The 22,514-nt window shown below is 34.2% G+C and overlaps 1 protein-coding gene across 15 annotated transcripts in view; it reads right to left on the bottom strand.

The window, feature by feature from the left end:
- Positions 1–22,514, bottom strand: part of NAALADL2 (N-acetylated alpha-linked acidic dipeptidase like 2) — a 1,511,782-nt gene that overhangs the window by 390,459 nt on the left and 1,098,809 nt on the right. For 14 of the 15 annotated variants that reach the window (XM_068547430.1, XM_068547429.1, XM_068547431.1 and 11 more), the window contains 3 exons: positions 8,060–8,152; positions 5,171–5,376; positions 636–755 (listed from right to left, as the gene is read on the bottom strand). In XM_068547430.1, the coding sequence (XP_068403531.1) occupies positions 636–755; positions 5,171–5,376; positions 8,060–8,152 (419 nt within the window). The remainder of the gene's footprint in view (positions 1–635; positions 756–5,170; positions 5,377–8,059; positions 8,153–22,514) is intronic. The other variant, XM_068547437.1, reaches the window with a different exon arrangement.

Below are 22,514 nucleotides of genomic sequence, written 5' to 3'. Positions count from 1 at the left end.
TCTCTATAGATGTGTAATTCATGCCTGCAACTATAACCATAAAAGAGTAGAAAGTAAAGAATTTCAGAACATAGGACATTGGTTGAAGGGACAATGATAAAAAAATCAGCAATAGATCATTCCTAAAAACACTTAGGGGAACTTTCTTGGTGTGCAGTGGTTAAGAATCCACCTGCCAATGCAGGGGACACGGGTTCGAGTCCTGGTCCGGGAAGATCCCACATGCCGAGGAATAACTAAGCCCGTGCGCCACAACTACTGAGCCTGCACTCTAGGGTCTGCGAGCCACAACTACTGAGCCCACAGGCCACAACTACTGAAGTCCGTGCGCCTAGAGCCCACGATCCACAACAAAGAGAAGCCACCACAATGAGGAGCCCACATGCAGCAACGAAAAGTAGCCCCTGCTTGCTGCAACTAGAGAAAGCCCGCAGCAACTAGAGAAAGCCCACACGCAGCAACAAACACCCAACGCAGCCAAAAATAAATAAATAAATACATATATGCAAAAACCAAAAAAACACTTAGGGATGGTTTTATGCATAATTTAAAAAATGAAAATATCAAGAAATGCCAGATTATAGAGAAAAAGGCAGTTTTGCAAAATCATTTTATTCAAAAGTGGTTCATCTTACCTCAGCTACCAGTTGCTGAAGAGATGGTGAAGCTACAGAGTAGAGACTTGAGTTACCGCTTACAGGACTGTGGAGACTAACATAAGCCACAACATTTTTCTGCAGAACCTTCTTGAAATCCTGACATTAAAAAAAAAAAAAAATCTATCTTTAACATAAATAAAAGTAACAGATTCCACTTTACCAGTTACATGTTGAATAATAAACACTTCCTACCTAAAATCATTACATTGCATAATACTTTTTTTTTTTTAATGTAAAGCCATCCCATACTATTTAGTAGAGTACCCAAGGGTCATAAAGGGGTTTTAAATAAGGGTGGTGAGGAGTTTCATATAACATACAACAAAATATTTTAAAGCATGTTCATGTTCCTAAAAAAGGTAAAAATTTAAGAGACAATGTCCCTATATGGTTAATATAGTATGAGATTCAACTTCAGAATACAGGATGGAATATTTGCTCTAGTGACAGCATTTAATTTTATAGTCATTGAATTAGAGAACAGACATGGATAAACCACTTCAGCGTTTAATAAAACCAGCCCTTTCCTTTGAAGTGTTGAGCTACTTTTTGCACAAAGCAGCTTTTTATTCTGAGCAAAATAGGGCATAATACAATTGTGGCCTTGCACATATTACTTGAAGTAAAACCTGATGCATTTCATCCACATTAGAAGAATAAAATGATTCAGTATAATAGTTTTTCCACTTTTCTGCTAAACCCTACTTCCAAAAATTGAAGACCACTGATCCTATTAATAATGTACCGCTAAGAAGTCCTTCTGTTATTTGCTTCCTTTTCTTGTGCAAATATTTAATGAGTAATTATCATGGTGGCAGTTGTATAGATATATCCTAAAAATTGTATTATATTATTTTGTATCTTAGAAACATATCTTTCTTCTTCCAACACTATCAGATGAAAGTCTGCAAGGGTTTGTACACCTAGCAAATCAATAATATTATTCCTAGTTTATGTTGAAAATTCAGCTATACCTCTGTAAAAGAAGTGAAAAGACAGTTTATTCAAAAATAAATATTTTAAATAAATAGAAATGATGAACTGTGGTTTACACATAATATTGTTATTAAAAATGTCCATTATTACACAACAGCTATAGAAAAACAGCTTCTATTTACATACTACCACACTGACAATGTCTATATGTCAGTCCATTTAACTCATGAGAACCTCACAACCTAGGCATTAGTGTACTCATTGGAGGAATCAAGTCTTGAGAAGTTAATCTTGCCTAAGACCACTTGTTTTATGGTAGAGAGGATTTGAACTCAGATTTCTTTGACTGCAAAGTCTATAGTATTTCCACAACAGCCTGAAGATGAAGATTCTTCACAGGAGAAATGGTACTTTTTAAAGAACCGATTTAGTAAAATGTTATAATTTTCCTCAAGGACTGAAATCAGTATTGAGTCAAATCTCTAATAACTTTATCACTATAAATTCCATTTGACCAGTATAACCTAATCCTTTTAATTACAACTCTGAGTTTCAACGGGTTCCTGTGTAAGCAAAATTAGAAAAGGCATTATGACCTGTCAACAAGTGCTTTCCTTACTCATCTTCATTAGGGAATATATTTAGCGCACAAATTGCTTTCATCTAGAAGAAAATCTTTCATTTTCAGAAGGAGTAAGTTTGATAAGAGTAGACAGAACAGGAAACCTAATAGTTTTCTAAATTCCTCCTCAACCAGATTGTTACAAAAAGTCTTCATGAACTGTATTGAAATAATCTAAGACACAGCAATTTACAATAGTACATTTTATAAGCTAATAATCAAATCTATATATTATTCACCATTTTCTTTGCTTATATATTTTTGCTCACCTAGTCAAGGAAAAAGCCAGAAAGTGACTGGATGTATAATTAGTTGTCAAATATGCATACATACATATAATAAATACTCTAAGATAGAGGTCCCTAACCTTTTTGAATAGGAAGAGCCTTTTCTACCATAAACATTTTTTCCTATAGACTCCCCACAGTATAGTAGTTGTATTTTTAATATCTGTTGATTGAGAAACTATAAAATTACCAAAAGGTACAACAGAGTCAATAAACAAAATATTTTATTAACTACAAAAATATTTACTTAATTTGAAAATGTAATTGTTCACATACACACAAGGCCACAGTACTGAACAAACTACAGGTTACCATGCATGATGCTCAAATAAATTCAAGGACTATTTGCAGTACACTTCACTTGCCCATGCAGAGGGGTTAAGGATATTTAGGAATTTAAGTTAGGAACTATTAATGTTACACAAGACTACTTTGAGAACACAGCTTAGAAATACACATGCTAATTTAGAATTAACATGAGTTGACTATGAAAATTATTAGATAGATATGGAGAAAGCTGTATGAGATAGTAGAATAAATTTGTGGAAAGAATCTTAAAGACATTTTTTAAAAATGTGCCTTATTGTTACAAGAAAACTAAAACATTGTTTTCTTTATGATAAAAAAATTCTGAATTAGTAAAATCATCCCAGATCACAAATATACTCCCCAGACTGTTTTTTAAATTGTTTATATCCTTAAAGTATGGAATTTGAATAGAAGTTTGAGAGATTGGTTCAGCTATTACATTTTCCATCTTACTAAAAATTTGTCAATTTTAAAATGTTCTGTCAGCAATGGAATTTCTTTATTTGAACTAGTTCTTTTGAGTAATGGGAAAAAATTCACACCACTAATTTGAATACGGAAAAGCATTTAAATTTGCAATATGTGAATCTTGATACATTTTACAACTAAAATTTTTCTCATTTTGAAGACTTCTTTCTCTCAAATTAAAAAGATCTTTGCTATTTTTTTTTAAATTTATTTTATTTATTTATGGCTGTGTTGGGTCCTTGTTTCTGTGCGTGGGCTTTCTCTAGTTGTGGCAAGCGGGGGCCACTCTTCATCGCGGCGCGCGGGCCTCTCACCACCGCGGCCTCACTTGTTGCGGAGCACAGGCTCCAGACGCACAGGATCACTAACTGTGGCTCACGGGCCCAGCTGCTCTGCGGCATGTGCGATCTTCCCAGACCAGGGCTCGAACCCGTGTCCCCTGCATTGGCAGGCAGACTCTCAACCACTGTGCCACCAGCGAAGCCCTGCTATTTTCTTTTGTATATCTTTTTTGATTTTTCTTGAGAGCCAATAGACATTTTATCTTTTTTTTTTGAGTGATTAAATGAAAAATGAAACAAGAGACTTTCTCATTATATATTTGAGATTTTTTTCTCCAAAGCTGAAGCAGTATACAAACTAGGATATCAAATGATTTTATTTTCCTAGCTAAAGTTATGTAGGTTTTTTTCTACATATTTCCATTAAACTTCTTTTTATAAAGTCATAAAAATAAATAGAATATCTGTTTTGTGATGTTTTTATTGTTGTTAATGTGGCATCAATCCAAAGTTGTCATATCCCATTAAAAACACAGTGCATTTGTGAGACACAAACATATCAGAAATATTTGAGGGCTTCCCTGGTGGCGCAGTGGTTGAGAGTCTGCCTGCCAATGCAGGGGACACGTGTTCGAGCCCTGGTCTGGGAGGATCCCATATGCCGCGGAGCAACTGGGCCCGTGAGCCACAATTGCTGAGCCTGCGCGTCTGGAGCCTGTGCTCTGCAACAAGAGAGGCCACGATGGTGAGAGGCCCGCGCTCCGCGATGAGGAGTAGCCCCCACTTGCCGCAAGTAGAGAAAGCCCTCGCATAGAAACGAAGACCCAACACAGCCATAAATAAGAAATAAATAAATAAATTTTAAAAGAAGACAAAACTGTAGTTCCCAGAGGCTCTCATTAAAAAAAAAAAAAAAAAAGAAATACTTGAAAATTTACTCCAGTTGTATTCTAACTGTGATCCATTGCACACAAGATTTCATTTGAACAAAGGCTTCCTAAGGTAGTTAGATAAGTGGATAGGTAGAGATATAGGTAGAAAAGAAGGAGCAGGGAGGTAGGGGTGTAAGAATAGAGGGAGGAAGGATTGAAGGGAGGGAGAAAAAAAGGGTAGAAGGAAAGAAACTGCTATTTTGAGTCCAATCTCTATATTGTTTAGGTAACGTATAATGTTAAGTTAATAAACATTTTACATACAAGATTGTTTCCTAATTCCAGAAAACTGCTAGAAAGTTAAAAAAAAAAAAAAAAAGTAATGGTATGTATCACTTGATCCTCTCTTGTCCAGTGCCTGTCAACCTAAGAAGAAACACAATAACTAGCTAAACACCACTGCGGGTGTAACAGAGTCTGTAGGTCTGGTAGCAACAAGAATAAGATAGCTGTAGATCATACACAATTCACTGTGGTCTAACTCTAATTCCTTGGCATTCTTAGAAGTGATCTCAGCAAATGAGCATACTGCACACCCTGGTTGAGATGCACATTCTTGTTCATGGCTTTATCAATTTGACTTTGCCTACTTTAGTCCAGAGCAAGAGCGAGAGCGAGAGCGAGAGAGTGACCGTGCAATTTTGAGAGCAAGGCATAGTAATTTATGCACGTTTACCTCTCCCCATTCATACGAGCCAATATTTCCAAAAGCTGTTCCACCCCATGAACAGAAAACAATAGTGCGGTCTGGTCTCCACCCTCTCTTGACTCTTAACATCAAGGCCCGGATAAAAGCTGTGATGATGGCGGTGCTGCTGGCCCACTCTTGTCCATTATAACTGTATGCGGTATGATGACGGCTGCCAACTATGATATAACGGTCTGCAAATAGAAGGCAACAAGAGCCATTATAATACAATATACATCTTAACAATAAATTTAATGACATTTACATGATCCTATTGCACAACTGAGCAACAATTATGCAAAATTGTTCTGATAATTAAGACTAACGTTTTCCCCCCACTGTCTTGACTCACACATCTGTGTATATCAAAGCAGAGGCAGCTGCTGAACTCAATTATGAATCCAAAGTTTAGATCCATATTACTGTCGTCTGCAACGTGAATATTAATTAATGAAGTATACAAATATGCCACAATGAAACCCTTATCTAACATTTTGCCAGAATCATAGTGGGGAGTGTCCTATAAACAATGTGTATATGCTCAGTAAGTATTAATGAACTATTCATACATTTGAGAGAACAGTTATTCAGTAGCTGTAAGTATTAAAAATGTGGTAGTCATGTATGGATTTTGCAATAAATGAAGTATTTAGGGAATCAGTTTTCACTTCCAACTTAGAGTTTTAGACCCTCTCCTTTTTCTGATGGAAAAAATAAATCATCATCAAAAGTCATCCAAATACTTTTTCTTTTTCACATATTTTATTTCATATAATCATATAAAATCTATTAGATTCATTACTAGAAAGATCTCCATGACACATTGATGGCTTCTGAATAATGTATATTGCTGACAGTTGTCAGTAATAAGGTAGACTAAAAATGTATCTCCAGAGTTTCCTCTGATTTTGCCAGTGAATGTCGTTGGTACACAGCTTAATTTCCTTTATCAAGTAGCCCTACAATCTGTGTAAAAAGATTTTTCTTCATTAAGTGTCATTTCCTTAGGAGATGTCCCATAACTTGATGGTTAAGTGTACAGAGTTTAAAGCCTTCCTGCTTGGGTTTGAATCCAGGCCATTTAACTTACTAGTTGTATGACCTTAGAAAGCTTATTTAGACTCTCATGCCTTAAATTCTTCAACCATAAAATGGGAATAAAAATAGTACATACATCATTCAGTTGTTTTGAGTTTTAAGTAAGTTACTATTTGTAAGGCACTTTGAATAACACCTGACACATAATAAGTACTACACATGTATGGAATGAATGACTCACACCTTGCCTTCATGGCATCAAAACACTACTTTACTGGAAACATAACTGTGTGAAACTATTTTAGTTTTCCACACTGATATTGGAACCAACAATGAATTTGATCTGTCAACAATTTATCAAAACTTAATTAACGGTATACACAGTGTGCCTGCAATGTTGAATTGATTCACTCATCTCCCAGATATGTATAAAAATTCTGTTTGGAATTGTCTGTATTCTGGATAAACCATATATAAAAACCTTAATACTAATTGATGGTTATTTCTAATTTTCAGAGTCATTAAATAAGAAAAGCATGTGAATGAACAGCCAATATTTTTGTGTAGAATTCAAATAAATAAAATTGAGAAGCTTTACATATTATACACCGAGGAATACTACTAGTAAATTGATTTTTTAAATTTGGGGTTTTTTTCTCCATTGAATTTCAATAAGGAAAGTTTTTTTGTTTTTATCCTATAGTGAGTATAATTTTGTACAGTTTGGTTTTTCAAAAATAACTAGCAAATGTAGCAATGATGATAAATAGTTCTAATGCTTCAATTAGAGATCCTTATGATATAAATTTGTTGAAATGGTTGAAATGCAATAGTAACAATTTCCAAATTCATTTATATCTTGATATTATGATCAGAGGTTGTTCATCATTGCTACTGTAAGGAAATCAGAGAGAAGATGTCCATGAATTTTTAAAGAGTTGGCTGGCAGGAAACTTGATGGGAATGTAAAACTTGATCTCAGAATTTCCTGGGTTAGCAATTATGGAGTCAGTTTGACTAAAATCATGGAGAAGAATTATGCTCCAAGGATAACTTGAGTAAATATCCCAACCAAATCAATAGCAATGGCACAAATGTACTAAAAGACTACTGCATTCTACCATGTAAAACAAGCACAGCAGACAGTAATATGTCATTCAACCTCACAATATGTTCAGAAGTGTTGTTGTTAATTTGTTAATTAATATATTTGTCAGTTATTTTCACTTTTTTAGCCTATATAGTATCATCTGAAGATTCCATAAGCATCCCATAACAAGGTATAAAACTATTTAAAACGTAACCATGTGATCCTTTTCATAAGCACCTTCAAAACCTAAGCCATGCAAACGTTAGGCAGAATTGTCAGTGGACCAAGGATCAGAGATGGGACACAGATTAACAATGAAAGATTTGAAAACCAAAATTTTTATTTTTTTAAAAACACATAATTAAAACTAAAATATTTCCTTTTTAAAAAAGTCTTTTCTTGATATAAATAAAATCTTCAATGGTGTTACAGTGAATAAAAGAAAAAGAAAACATTGGTTTCTATAGCTTTTACTCACAGGTACATGCCAATTTAACAAATCTAAACTCTGTTTTCTCCGTTTTGTTTTGTTTTCCCTCTTACACTCTCTACTATGATTTATCTTTGAAGAGATTTGGTAAGAAAGAATAAAGACCTGCTTCTTGGTTTTATATACCACCCTTTAGAGTGGTACGAACTTGTAGTTACATCTAAAGTAGGACATTTAACTATGCTATTAAATTGTTACAGAGCATTTTCTTGTGATATTTCATATAAAGTGTAGATTATAAATATTTGGGTCTACTTACCTGGAGATGTCGAGCCCTTTAAATATCCAACAACATTAGTAACTGTTTCAAATTTTGTGACTGTCTGAATTTGCATGCTGACAATTCTTTCCTCTGGGGGGGGGGGAAGAAAATTAAAAGATACTTGTTTCTCTATATTCTGTTGGTTTTTTTTTTTCTTAAAGCATTCAAATTTATTTATCCAATATGATCAGATAAGTAATTCCAAACAACTGAATTTTTCTAGATAACCAACGTTACACTTTTCGGCAAATATGTATTTGAAACTTTGTGTAGACGTTATTTTAGGTGCTTGTTATATAATGATGACTAAGATACAATTGCTGGCCTCATAGAACTGCAGAACCATAAATAGGCAATTCTAAATTTCACATTAAAAACTGCAGTGGGGTTCAACAGGAAAGCACACAGAATAAGACCTCAAGGAGATGTGGACAACTCATATTTTTAAAAAAGAAAAAAATCAGATAAAAATATTTTCAAAGAATTTTAAGTACTTGTCTAGTTTCAGAAAAATAGCATGTGAAAATGATTTAACTTTTTTTGTATGATTCATTATTATATTATCACATTGAAAACTATAAAGCATTACACAAATTAAAAGAATAGAGATTCTTAAAGCTACACTTATTTTCAAATCTTGGAGTTTTCATTTCTACCTGTGTTTGTAGGTCTCTCACCTCTCTACTAAATCTCTGCCACCTGCCCTGCCTCTTTGAGTTCTTCTATTCATGCTTGATATTCAAAAATTTTGACAACAAATTAGGCAAAGACACCAATCAGAAAGGACTTCGGTCACAGCCCTGAAGTGGTCTTTGAAGGTCTTTGGTGATGACATGTGTTAATCCTGTATTTGATGGATCCTGGGAAGTCTGGGGGCTGGGGGTGGGGGTGGGAAGGTAGTTTCTCTAGGAGATGTCCAAGGGCAGCCAAGTGGTACTGTTGGGGAGAGGGTGGCAATTAGAAAGCAAGTAATGCAAAGTAGACATGCTATACTGATGGGCCTTCAAATGTCACTTCTTACTGCTATATGAGAACTGTTATGATAAATAAGTTGCTTCTTTCTTTGAATGTGCCCTACTAACAAAATAGAAAATCAGTACACTGAAAACATTATAACTAAACAAGAATAAAGAGACCTCAAGAGGGCACCTGAGTGCCTCATATAGGAGAAAAGGAAATCTGCTTATTGTGTATTGTGAGTATTGTAATCTGAGTATTGCAGTTCTAATTTACGTGCTATGCATTTCTGTTCATTTTTTTTTTAAGTAGTATACTTTGTGGGTTTTTTTAGAGCAGTTTCAAAATACAGAAAAACTGAGCAGAAAACACAGAGTTCCCAAATACCCTCTCTCCCCTGCCCCTATTATTAACATCTTACATTAGCATGATCAATATCTGTTACCATTAATGAGACAATATTAATACATTCAGTCCATAATTTATATTAAGGGTCACTCTTTGTATTGTACACTCTATGGGTTTTGACATATGCATAATGGCATGTATCCACAATTATAGTATCATATAGAATAGTTTCATTGCCCTAAAAATTTCCTGTGCTATACCTGCTTATACTTTCCTCTCTCCCTTCTTCTTGAGCCCCTGGCAACCACTGATCTTTTAAATGTCTCTACAGTTTTGCCTTTTCCAGAATGTGATACATTTGAAATCATATGTTTGTTTTTAGTTATTAATTCCCTGTTCTAGGTTTGTTCCAAATTGTCCAGATAAATGAACTTTAGATGAGGCAGTCATGAACTTATAGTTGTTGTTTTTAATATTTTCATCTTATTTTTGAGTTAGAAAACCAGAGAAGCTTCTTCAGCTGTATCTAAAATTCAATATTAATTTCTTTTTCAAATTCACCAGTGAGAAAACCTTATAACATGTACAAACGTAACGCAAACTGCTTGAAATATTACCTTATGTGAATATAGTGCCTTACAATTTATATTTCCATTTGCACACACATACACTAATTCTCATTGGATCTCTTTTTCTCCGTGAAGCATTAATGAAGCTGTTATCCTTGCTACTGCATTTCATTTTAACCAGTGCCATACTGTTTTAATTAACATAACTTTATCATGACTGAAGTAATGGGTCCCCTACCACCACCACCACCACCATCATCATCATTGTCTCTTTTAATTATTATTCAACTTGGGGGGATTTATGGACCACTACTTTCATATAAACTTTTATATTAGTTTGTCATGTGCCATGGAAAGACATTTCAGGATTTCATTAGGATTGCATTAAATTAATGGAACCATTTGAGAAAATCATGCATTTTATCTATGAATATGGTATGCCTCTCAATTTATTGATTTTATGTCTTTTAATGAAGTTTTATATTTTTCTTTATAAAAGGTTTGCACAACTATTATTAAATTTATTTTTAATGTTTTCCTGCTATGTTAACAAAATATAGCATTTGTAATTATTTTACTGTGTATAAGCATGTTATTTAATTTCATATATTAGTCTTATAACAAACCTTCTTGTTAATCTCCTATAGGTTTTAATGGTTAATCTATAGGGTTTTTATTTTTGTTAATTTCACTGTAGATACATACCAAAAAATAGTTTTGCTTATTCCTTTTAAAACTGTATAGCTTTTATCTACTGCTCTCATCATTTTGTATAGGACTGCCAGTGCACTGTGGAATGGAGGCAGTAAAAGCAGCATTCCTTGGTCCTTTCCTTGTGTTCTTCTACAAAATGTTTCTACAACTGTGTTTTTTTTAAGTTGTTTGCTATAGGTGTCTGGGAAATTCCTTTTATAAGGAAGATCACTTTTGTTCTTCCTTTGCTAATAGATTTTAGCATAAACAGATGTTGAATCAACTTTTGAGATAATTGCAAGGCTTTTCACTTTACAATGTTAAAAAATGCATGTATTTCTGGAATAAGCCCTTCTTGGTCATGATATATTTTCTGTCTTTGGTTACTAGTATTTTCAGGATACATGCATATATATTTATAAGTGGCTTATTGATAATTATATTTCTCAATTTTTTCTTGTCTGATTTTGATCTGTGGATTATATAACCTCACAAACGTTTAGTGATCTTTGCTTCTTTTCATTGATTCTGTAAGAGTTTATGTAGCACAGACATTATCCATTTTACAAAGGAGTTAGTGTTCATATATAAAACTATTTCATCCTGGTATTTTTCACGTGTGTTGCGGGGAGGAGTACATTTTCACTCAATGTATATTTTCATTTTATTTCACTTAATATTTTCAAATTATTAACGAATATAAGTAAATTCAGATTTTTACATGTTTATTTCTTCTAAGTGCATTTAGCTGTTTGCTTTATTCTTATGCTTCAGAAAAAATATTGTCATTTAACTATAATTTTGTTTCCTTTCCTATTTCTAACATCAATTTACTTCTGTCTTTTTTTTTCCCCCTTCATCAGTTTTACTAGAGTTTAGCTAATTTTTTAGAATTTTCAGAAAACCAGTTTTAGGATTTGTGGATCCTCAATATTTTTTTCTTTATTTTTTGTTTCAATATTATATTCTATGCTTATTAGTATCTTTGTTAAATTTTGCCTGAATATATTCTCTGGGTTTTTTTTAACCTAAATTTTTAAGTTAAAATGCTTAGCTCATTACTTTTTAATCTTTATACATGTCTTTAAGGCTACAGATTTTCTATTGCAGTGAAGCACACTAATTTTGATATATGGTGTTATTATCTTACAAATTCTAGCATTTTAAATTTCTATGATAATTATTTCTATAATAAATGTATTAGTTTAATGAATTTTTATAATATTCAAATATAAGGTGTGGGTTACTGTTTTAATATTGATACCTAGCTTAATTTAATTATGAACTGAGAGCAAGGTCTATATACTACTGATACTTTGATTTTAGGTGAGTTTTGTGACCCTGTAGGCTATTACATCTTATAAATAGAGAATAAACATTTTTATACATGTTCTATATAAAGAATGTGCATTCCCTATTACAGGGATGTAGCATTTCAAATATAGGTCCAGTAAATCAAGCTTGAAAACTGTGTGGCTATAACTTTATTAACTGTTCTACATATTCTCTCTGTTAATTATTGAGACATGTTAAAGTTTCCCATATGATGCTAATTTATCAATTTATCTTGGCAATAGTATAATATTTTTCCTTGTATATTTTTAGACTACTTAGTTACGTGTTTGCAAGTTTGGAATTGCTACAACTTCCTGATTTCTATATAGATTATACAGAACAATTATTCTTTATATTGTTTCTATCCTAATTTTTTTCCCTAAAGTCTCCCCCCCATTAATATAATTATTCCATCTTTCTTTTGCTTAGTATTTCTCCAATACTTATTTTCCCAGCATTGCATTTTCTTTTGTCAGGCATCCCAGGGGCATTTCTGGCTTGGGCACAATTTTTATGCTAATTTTTTGGCTTGATGTTTCTATACTACAATGTTAATGAAAATTCTGAGCCAGGAATTTTTTATTTCCAGAGACATTAAAAAAGATTTAAAAAAAATTTTTTTATCCAGAGCTCAGGCAGAAGAAAGCTTTTCTCCACCAGTGGGTGGATTTCTTTCTAGTTTTCCTACTTCAACTCCATGGTCCTGGTTTATATAGATGTTAGTTATAACTCCTTTCTCCCTATAGGCCCATAACCATGTCTTTTGTCCCCATGTGAGTTCTATATTCCCACTCTAATTTACCTAATTCACTGGGATCCATGACCTCCCAAAACCAGGTGACCAGAGGGTCAGCTCTTCTGCTTATTTCTCTGATTTTTCATTCTGTCTTCATGTTTCCTCCTGGACATTTTACTTTCTTTTTTGATAGATGCTTTTAAAAACACTTTTTTCTTATATTTCATACAGAGTTCCTAGACATTTGCATGAACAGATTTCAAATTATTTTACCTGCCCTCCTCTACATCCTGAAGTCTAAGAGTTTTATTTAAAAGAAACACAGAGGTCTGAGAAAGTTGAAGACAACTTTTTTTGCAAGGATGTTATGATTACATTGGTTCTTTTCAACTGACAGAAGGACTTCCTTATGTGTCACAGGGCCAAGACCAGGTCCAAATAATGGCATGCAACATAGCAAAAAGCAGCTTTTCATCTATTTATTTACATCCCCACACATGATGTTGATCCTAATACATGTTGTTTCATAGTATTCCATACCCATGTCTGAAAACAAATGTGCATAGAGCCTGTTTTCCTTCACTAAAAGCAGCACTATGATCACACTTTCAATTTTAATAATAAATACCAGTAAAATCTTGGATAAACTTTCACATTCATATTGCTGTTGGCATTGCTAATTTAAACAACCCATAGGTAAAGTAATATTATTCTTCATAGCAATAATGTTAGCAATCTTGCACTTTGGAATTTATTCTACAAGAATAATTGTACTCTTTGCAGTATAATTATAATAGCAATTACAGAAAACAACATAGATTTCCCAAAGAGGAAAATTACTTAGAAAATTGCAATAAAATGTGTGGCTGTTAAAATATAAATTAATATGTAGAAACATGGGTACACTAGAAGTGAAAAGAACAGAATACAAATACAAATATACAGATATATATAATGATTGAGCTTAGGTAAAATGTATATTTATGGTAACATATTTAAAAAGAGAGATTAATAACTTAAACATAAATTGGGTTAGGTAAAGACATTTCTCCAAAGAAAATATACAGATAGCCAAAAGGCACGTGAAAAGATGTTCAACATTGCTAATTATTAGAGAAATTCAAATCAAAACTACAATGAGATATCACCTCACACCAGCCAGAATGGCCATCATCAAAAAATCTGCAAACAAAAAATGCCAGAGAGGGTGTGGAGAAATGGGAACCCTCCTATTCTGTTGGTGGGAATGTAAATTGGTACAGCCACTATGGAGAACAGTATGGATGTTCCTTAAAAAACTAAAACTAGAATTGCCATATGTTCCAGCAATCCCACTCTTGGGCATATGTCAGGAGAAAAACACAGTTCAAAAGGATACATGTACCCCAATGTTCATTGCAGCACTGTTTACAATAGCGAAGACATGGAATCAACTTAAATGTGCATCAACAGATGAATGGATAAAGAAGATGTGGTACATATATACAATGGAATATTATTCAGCCATTAAAAATAATGAAATAATGCCATTTGCATTGACATGGGTGGACCTGGAGATTATCATACTAAGTGGAGTATGTCAGACAGAGAAAGACAATTATATGATATCACTTATATGTGGAATCTAAAAAAATATGTTACAAATGAACTTATTTACAAAACAGAAACAGACTCACAGACTTAGAGAATGAACTTATGGTTACGAGAGTGGAAAGGTTGGGGGGGAGGGATAGATTGGGAGTTTGGGATTGACATTTACAACACTGCTATATTTAAAATAAAATGCCTTTCCATGAAAAGAAAATTAGGAGATATGGAAAAGGCAAGATCATATAACTGATAAGCAAAGAAAACATAGATGATGAAAGAAGATCCATAGGTGATTGAGATACTGGAATTAGCAGACAACGACTTTAAAATAACTATACTTGTTACCTGGGGGTGTAACTGGTGGGGGACTCCTAGGGGTGCTTGTTGTATTGTTTCTTGATCTGGGTGCTGGTTACATAAGTGTGTTCAACTGTGAAAAGTAAGTGGGCTATACATTTATGATTTGTGTTGTTTTCTGAATATGTCACATTTAATAAATTTATTTATGAAAAAAAATTTTTTTGGCTCCATTGGGTCTTTGTTGCTGTGTGCGGGCTTTCTCTAATTGCGGTGAGTGAGGGCTTCTCATTGTGGTGGCAGGCTCTAGGCACGTGGGCTCTAGAGTGCAGGGTCAGTAGTTGTGGCACATGGGCTTAGCTGCTCTGCGGCATGTGGGATCTTCCTGGACCAGGGATCGAACCCGTGTCCCCTGCACTGGCAGGCGGACTCCTAACCACTGCGCCACCAGGGAAGTCCCTATAAGTCACATTTAAATGAAAAGGTTTAAAAGCTAACATTGTTTGACCTAATGACCAGTGGCTTAGTTCTGAAAGACCTCTGTCTATAAAGTACAATCTATTAAAAGCACAAAACCTGCAAAAAAAAGTCTTTTTTAAATGTGTGTAGTTTTAATTGAGATGTACTCTAAATGTAAAATACACACTGGATTTTGAAGACTTAGAATGAAAAAAGAATGTAAACTATTTCATTACTAAGTTTGCATATTGATGACAATACATTAATAATATTTTGGATACACTGAATTAAATAAAATATGTTATTAAAGTTAAAAAATAAATAAAATAAATAAGTTGGGTTAGGAAGTCCTGCCTGTGTCATTTGGGGTGAAACACTGTCATAAAGAGGCTTAAGCAACCTGAACTCTGGGCATTTATTTCTCTTTTCCAAATCCCAGGGATGGTGGAATTAAAACCTTAAGGGGATTATCTTCTCCTTATAACATCAAATCTCTGAAAACTGGGGCTTCCTTGTGAACCAGCAGAACATGATGGTGGTTTAGAATAGTTTCATTGTACCTGGAACACAGTGACTCTCTCTCATTATACAAACCCATGAAGATATAAACTGGGGCCTGACTACAGGTCGGCCCTCCTATAAGTCACAAGAAGATGGGTAATTCCTCCAGGGCAACATGAACTCCCAAACTAAAGTATCTAGATATCTGAGATCCACACCCTCATAAAAGAAAATTAACACAATGAACACATATAATACTCAAAGTAAACATATTAAAACACACAGTACATTAACTTAAGAATATGCATTATAACTAAACTCACTAAAAGAAAATGGACTGCATTAGCAATAAGAAACAACTTGAAAACATTTTTTTAAAAAGAGGAAATAAGAGGTATGAAAAATAGAATAATTGAAAGAAATATACCAATAGGTAGAGAGAGTAGAGAGAGATGGTAAGGAATAGATAGATATAAATGAAAAATAAATTCAAGATATAGAAGATCAGATTCAGAATTTTTTCCAAGAAACCACAGAAAGGAATGAAAACATAAAATATAAACATACAAGTAAAAGATGCAATGAATAGAAACGGGAGTTCTAGAAAGAACACCAGAAGGAGGAAAAACAAATGGAGGAGAGAAAATAGTTGAAGAAAATATTTACTTTTATTATTATTTTTCCAGAGAAGAGGAGAAGCATCTACATACTTTAGCACAAAATTTAAAGGCATGAAAGATAAAGAACAAAATACTAAAAGTTCCCCAAGTCAAAAAGTAGACTGCTTACAGAAAAAACAAGAATCAGATTGGTACCAAGCATGTCAAAAACAACATAATACAAGAAGGTCATAAGTTAATGTTGTTAAAGAAATAAAAAATAGCAAGAGGAAATTTGAACCTAGAATATTTGGCAACAAGGAAGTGAGGGCAATCTAGGCATCCATTTTTGGAATAATGGATATATCAAATAGAGTAAAGCTACTCTTTAAATATTCTATAGCACTTAGAAGCAATGAAGTAAATGTACCTTTGACAACATGGATAAATATTAACTACAGACTGCTAAATGAAAAGAAAAGAGTAAGAAAGAAAATAAATATACTGCTCAAGAATATTTATGTGAATTAAACATTCATGTACTCATAAACAATGTATGTTTTCTTCTTCTTCCTCTTCCCTTCCTTTCTCTTCATGAGTGAATCAGTCCTAAAGCCATTACATGGGTTGGTCAAGGTTAGCACCTCTGACAGTGGCAATAGAAGATGATGCCACTGTGGCCCAGAGCAAGGGGTTGAAGACCATGTGAGGAAAGGAAGGCATCCAAATGGGTTGGGGTAGTTTAGCACAGGGTATCAGGGCCCAAGCATGAGGAGGATGTTGTGTATGTGTGTGTGTATGCAAGTCTGAATATGGAAAGGAAAGCAACTGTCAGGGGGAACAGTGTAATGAGAAAAGTCATTAAAGCTGACTAAGGTTATCCCCATTTAAGAGCTGAACAACACACAGTGTGGGAGCTTGAGTGGGGTGCATTTCAGATGGGGAATAGGCAGAGCACTTGATATAGGGTAAATAGTCCATGTGTGACAGTGCCTGGCTTGGCTGTCACAGTCATAATGGAATGGGAAAGGCATTCTTGTAGAGGAAGAAGGAAAGGCATCAAATGTTTACACTCAAGGGAACTGATTACTCAAGTATATATATTCAGAATAATGAGAAGCAGATTTCTCACTCTCAGAGATGGGATTTACAAACATGAAAGGAGAAAAACACTAGGTATTGATATGTACTGATGGTTTTTCAGATAGAGAGATAGATATAGATGTAAATCTATGTGTGTGTGTATATATATATTCATACATATTTATATCAAAATATAATATCAAAATATATATTTTCCTATCTTTGTTTACTAACAGGTACTGAAAAAAGCAACACTTCAATAGCAATGAGCACATCTAGAATACACATCTTGTTTTCTAGACAGTACTCTCCACTCAAAGGAACTAGGGATCATTTAGGAAAAAGCTGGTAACAGGGTTGGGGTGGGGAAATACAACATGATTTGGTATACCTTGCTGTGTCAAAAACCAAGGAAATACACAAAGAATTCTGAGGAAACATCAAAGGACACAGAATCCAGGTAGAAATTGCTGCTACTGGCTGACCTAGGACAATTTGAGTATCAAAATAAAAATAGGGGGGCTTCCCTGGTGGTGCAGTGGTTGAGAATCTGCCTGCTAATGCAGGGGACACGGGTTCGAGCCCTGGTCTGGGAGGATCCCACATGCCGCAGAGCGCCTGGGCCCGTGAGCCACAACTACTGAGCCTGCGCGTCTGGAGCCTGTGCTCCGCAACGAGAGGCCGCGACAGTGAGAGGCCCGCGCACCGCGATTAAGAGTGGCCCCCTCTCGCCGCAACTAGAGAAAGCCCTCGCACAGAAACGAAGACCCAACACAGCCAAAAATAAATAAATAAATAAATTTATTAAAAAAAAATAGGATTGAATCATAATCCATTGAATAAATTAGGAATATAAATCTTCATTATGTAATACATTGATACTGTATTTATAAGTAAAGAAACATACAAACAAACAAGAAAAAGAAAGTTCTTCTTTACAGCAAAATGCCGACTCATAAAAGTAGACAGGATGATGGACTTAGAAGGTCACTGTTGGCATCATCTTGGAAATGACTACTTGAGCAAAAAAACATCAGTGAACATTATACTGGGTGAAGGTAGAAATGGTGGGGGTGCGATGTTTGCATAACTTCAAGTGCTACTGATTATAAAAAAAGAATAGAGAGTAACTTTAATGAGATCTGGTGGACACCAGCTTAATCAAGTGGTCAAAGTTAGCTTTACCAGTAATGGAACAAATTAATATTAGCAATTGGAAAACAGTCTCACTTCCATAATATTGCTGCCAAGGGTTCAGAGCCTGAATTTATTCATGAGAAACATCAGGTAAACCCAAACTGGGGAACATTCTGAAGATAACTGGCATGTAAGTTTTAAAGGGATAAAGCAATGAAAGTAAAAAAAAAAGCTAGAAACTGTTCCAGTTTGAAGGAAATTTGAGACTTGATAACTCGCAACACATGATCCTAGTTTAGATCTATTTGTTATTTAGGACATTATTGGGACAAGTGGCAAAAGCTGAATGGGGGCTACGTAGTGCATGGTAGAAATGTATCAAAGTTTAATTCCTGTTTGTAACGGTCCTGCTGTTTGTGCAAGAGAATGTCACTGTTTGCCGGAGAATTCAGATGCAACTGTTTAGCATGTCTGCAGCCTACACTTGGGTAGTTGAGGAAGAAATTTCTTTGTGCTATTCTTGCAACTTTTCTGTAAGCTTGAATGTATTCCAAAATAATAAAAATACTTCTGAAATTAGAAAATCCTGGGGAACATTTAGATGCAGTTTATTATTTGAAAAGTCGGTGCATGTGTATGTGTGTATGTATTCTTACTTCAAGATAACATTTCCAGCTCACATTTACCAAATGTTTTCTGTCTTTCATGTTCCATAGTTGGATGGAAGCTTTAAATTTGACATGTGAAGTTCAAAAGATTTCAAGATGACAAAAATGTGTTCCACTCAGAGAACATTTGTATTCAAATAGGGTGAGGAGTGTCAGAGCTAAGAGACATAAAAGCAGCTACCTCTCTCCAGTCCTTAATTTCATCATGTGCAGAAATTATGTTCCAGTGATAATTCTGTCTTGCATTTTTGTTGCTATCATGAAGGATCAACTGATTCTCAGTCATCTTCTTCCCCAATAGCTAACAAAGCTTCATCTCCACCTGCACTGTAAGCTTACCCAGTATCTAGGAAAAATCCCAACCTTCTTTAGAGAGATTTGAGGACTAACAGTCTAATTGCTGCTAATTCTTGAGTCCCAGCTGCAATAATTAAGCATTTGTTGCTTTCCTGAATTTAGAATAGAACTTCTAGGATTGGGACTCTGAGTTATTTTCTATTTTTTCAATTTTATTGCACCCCAGGGACAGGAATCTGCTCTAGAACCACAGTTTTGATGACTGGACTTTTGTAGTCTGCTCACATCTTTCCTAAATGCCAACTGCTTGCCAAACTATCTGAGTATAAAATTTCTGGATTATATATCATCATAATATTTATAGCTTTTTGGGTACTCCATTTTTCCACATGGGATCTCCCTATTGCCAAAGTTGTTTCTGAACAAACACTAGAGACTGGACATCATATGTTCTAGACTAAGGGTCTTATTTTCTTATTTTAAATATTTATCAATTGATATAGCATACACTGACCAATCAGAATGGATTGGCAGCAAATAACTAGAATGTCCAAACCAATGGATACAAACTTATATCAGACCTGCCCCAGACAACATGTTCTTCCTGCCATATTGGAATTTTCTCAGAAATTACATTTTACTATGTCCTCCAGTGAATATAACCTTATGCAAGGGGGTAATTCTAGTCTTAAGACCCAACTCTGTCCACTATGCCCCACTTCACCTGAATCAATGGGGCATGCCCTACCATGTCCTGGATACTGACAAAAACATCAGCTACAAGAAAATGTCCTTAAAAATTTTTATCCTCTAATTACATAATGAGTTTTCTATTATAAACATTAAGAATTAATTTCAAGTTTACAGGAAATACAAGGATTAGAAGAATTAGTTGAATAAAAATCATAAGAAGCAACCTACAAATCTAGACAATAAGACACATGCAGGACCAGTGACTTGGTCACACAAATGAGTGTCAAAAGAGGAAAAGAGATCATACTGCATTAGAAGAAATACAATTTTTAGGCCTCAACTGGATATTGGTTTGGATAAACCCACTGTACAAGACTACAGTGATTACTAAACCTTAATATAGTCTGTATTAAAAATGATTAAGTTTACTATCATGAAAAAGTGGTGATAATTAAACAATTTTCAAACTAGTATGTATAGTATGATCTCATTTTGGCTATATATATACATTTATATCTAAATCTATAGGAATTTATATCAAGATGTTCAAAGCAATAATTACTGGGTGTAAAAAATGTGTTCTAGACTGAATTGTGTCCCATAAAATTCATATGTTGAAGCCCTCAACTCCAGTCTGGCTCTATGTGAAAACAGGGCCTTTAAGAAGGTAATTAAAATTAAAAGAGATCTTAAGAATGGTACTCTATTCTGATAGGACTGGTGGCCTTATAAAAAGAAGGACAGACAGAAGAGATCTGTTACTCTCTCCGTGTGTACATAGAGAAAAGGCCATGTGAGGACTTGGAGAGAAGGCAGTCGTCTGTAAGCCAGGAAGAGAGCTCTCACCATAAGGCTAATTTTCTGGCACTTTGTGTCTGGCACTTCTCAGCTCCAGAATTGTGAGAAAATAAATATCTGTTGTCTAATGCATCCAGTCTGTGGTAACTTACTATGCAAGCTTAAAATGACTAACACAGAATGTATTGATTTTTTTCATATTTTTGCTTATCTCTTTTCTAACTCAATGTGCAGTAACCATTTTTGTAATAATAGAAATTACATTTTTAAAAAAGTAAAAATATGCATGAATATTCCCTAAATATGCTGTAGTATTGTAAAATTTTGGTTCTGAAAAAGTGAGACAAGCAAACAGATACTGAACAAAAAACATATGCTTGGTCAGTTTCACCACGAACTTTTTGGCAATAGTAGCTAACCCCTCTTTAGTGAACACATATACACAGAAAAATCCACGTGTGCATGTACTCTTCGGAGCTTGCATGCAGTTGGAAAAAACATTTAAACTTTAACTAAATATTATTCTTTTAAACTAGCAAAATTATCTAAATAGGAAGATATTTTGAGGAGTGTGAACTCAACAACAAAAATAGCTTTTACCTTCTTTGTATCCCTTATAAGAGTGTATTGACAGTAACACAATAATAGTGGGGGACTTTAACACCTCACTTACACCAATGGACAGACCAACCAAAAAGAAAGTTAATAAGGAAACACAAGCTTTAAATGACACAGTAGACCAGAGAGATTTAATTGATATTTATAGGACATTCCATCCAAAAACAGCAGATTACACTTTCTCCTCAAGTGCACACAGAACATTCTCCAGGACAGATCACATCTTGGGTCACAAAACAAGCCTCAGTAAATTTAAGAAAATTGAAATCATATCAAGCATCTTTTCTGACCACAATGCTATGAGATCAGAAATCACTTACAGGGAAAAAACGTAAAAAACACAAACATATGGAGGCTAAACAATACGTTACTAAATACCCAACAGATCATTGAAGAAATCAAAGAGGAAATCAAAAAATACGTAGAGACAAATGGCAATGAAAACATGATGATCCAAAACCTACAGGATGCAGCAAAAGCAGTTCTAAGAGGGAAGTTTATAGCAATACAATCCTACCTAAAGAAACAAGAAATATCTCAAATAAACAATCTAACCTTATACCTAAAGGAACTAGAGAACAAAGAACAAACAAAACCCAAAGTTAGCAGAAGGAAAGAAATCATAAAGATCAGAGCAGAAATAAATGAAATAGAAACAAAGAAAACAGTAGCAAAGATCAATAAAACTAAAAGCTGGTTCTTTGAGAAGATAAACAAAATTGGTAAACCATTAGCCAGACTCATCAAGAAAAAGAGGGAGAGGACTCAAATCAATAAAATTAGAAATGAAAAAGGAGAAGTTACAACAGACACCGCAGAAATACAAACCATCCTAAGAGACTACTACAAGCAACTCTATGCCAATAAAATGGACAACCAGGAAGAAACGGACAAATTCTTAAAAAGGTATAACCTTCCAAGACTGAACCAGGAAGAAATAGAAAATATGAACAGACCAATCACAAGTAATGAAATTTAAACTGTGATTAAAAATCTTCCAGCAAACAAAAGTCCAGGACCAGATGGCTTCACAGGTGAATTCTATCAAACATTTAGAGAAGAGCTAACACCCAT

This window comes from Eschrichtius robustus, chromosome 6 (genome assembly GCF_028021215.1).
Source record: "Eschrichtius robustus isolate mEscRob2 chromosome 6, mEscRob2.pri, whole genome shotgun sequence".
Classification (NCBI taxonomy): Eukaryota; Metazoa; Chordata; class Mammalia; order Artiodactyla; family Eschrichtiidae; genus Eschrichtius; species Eschrichtius robustus.
Note: the sequence above shows the minus strand (reverse complement) of the source record. Positions and strands in the feature narration are given on the sequence as shown.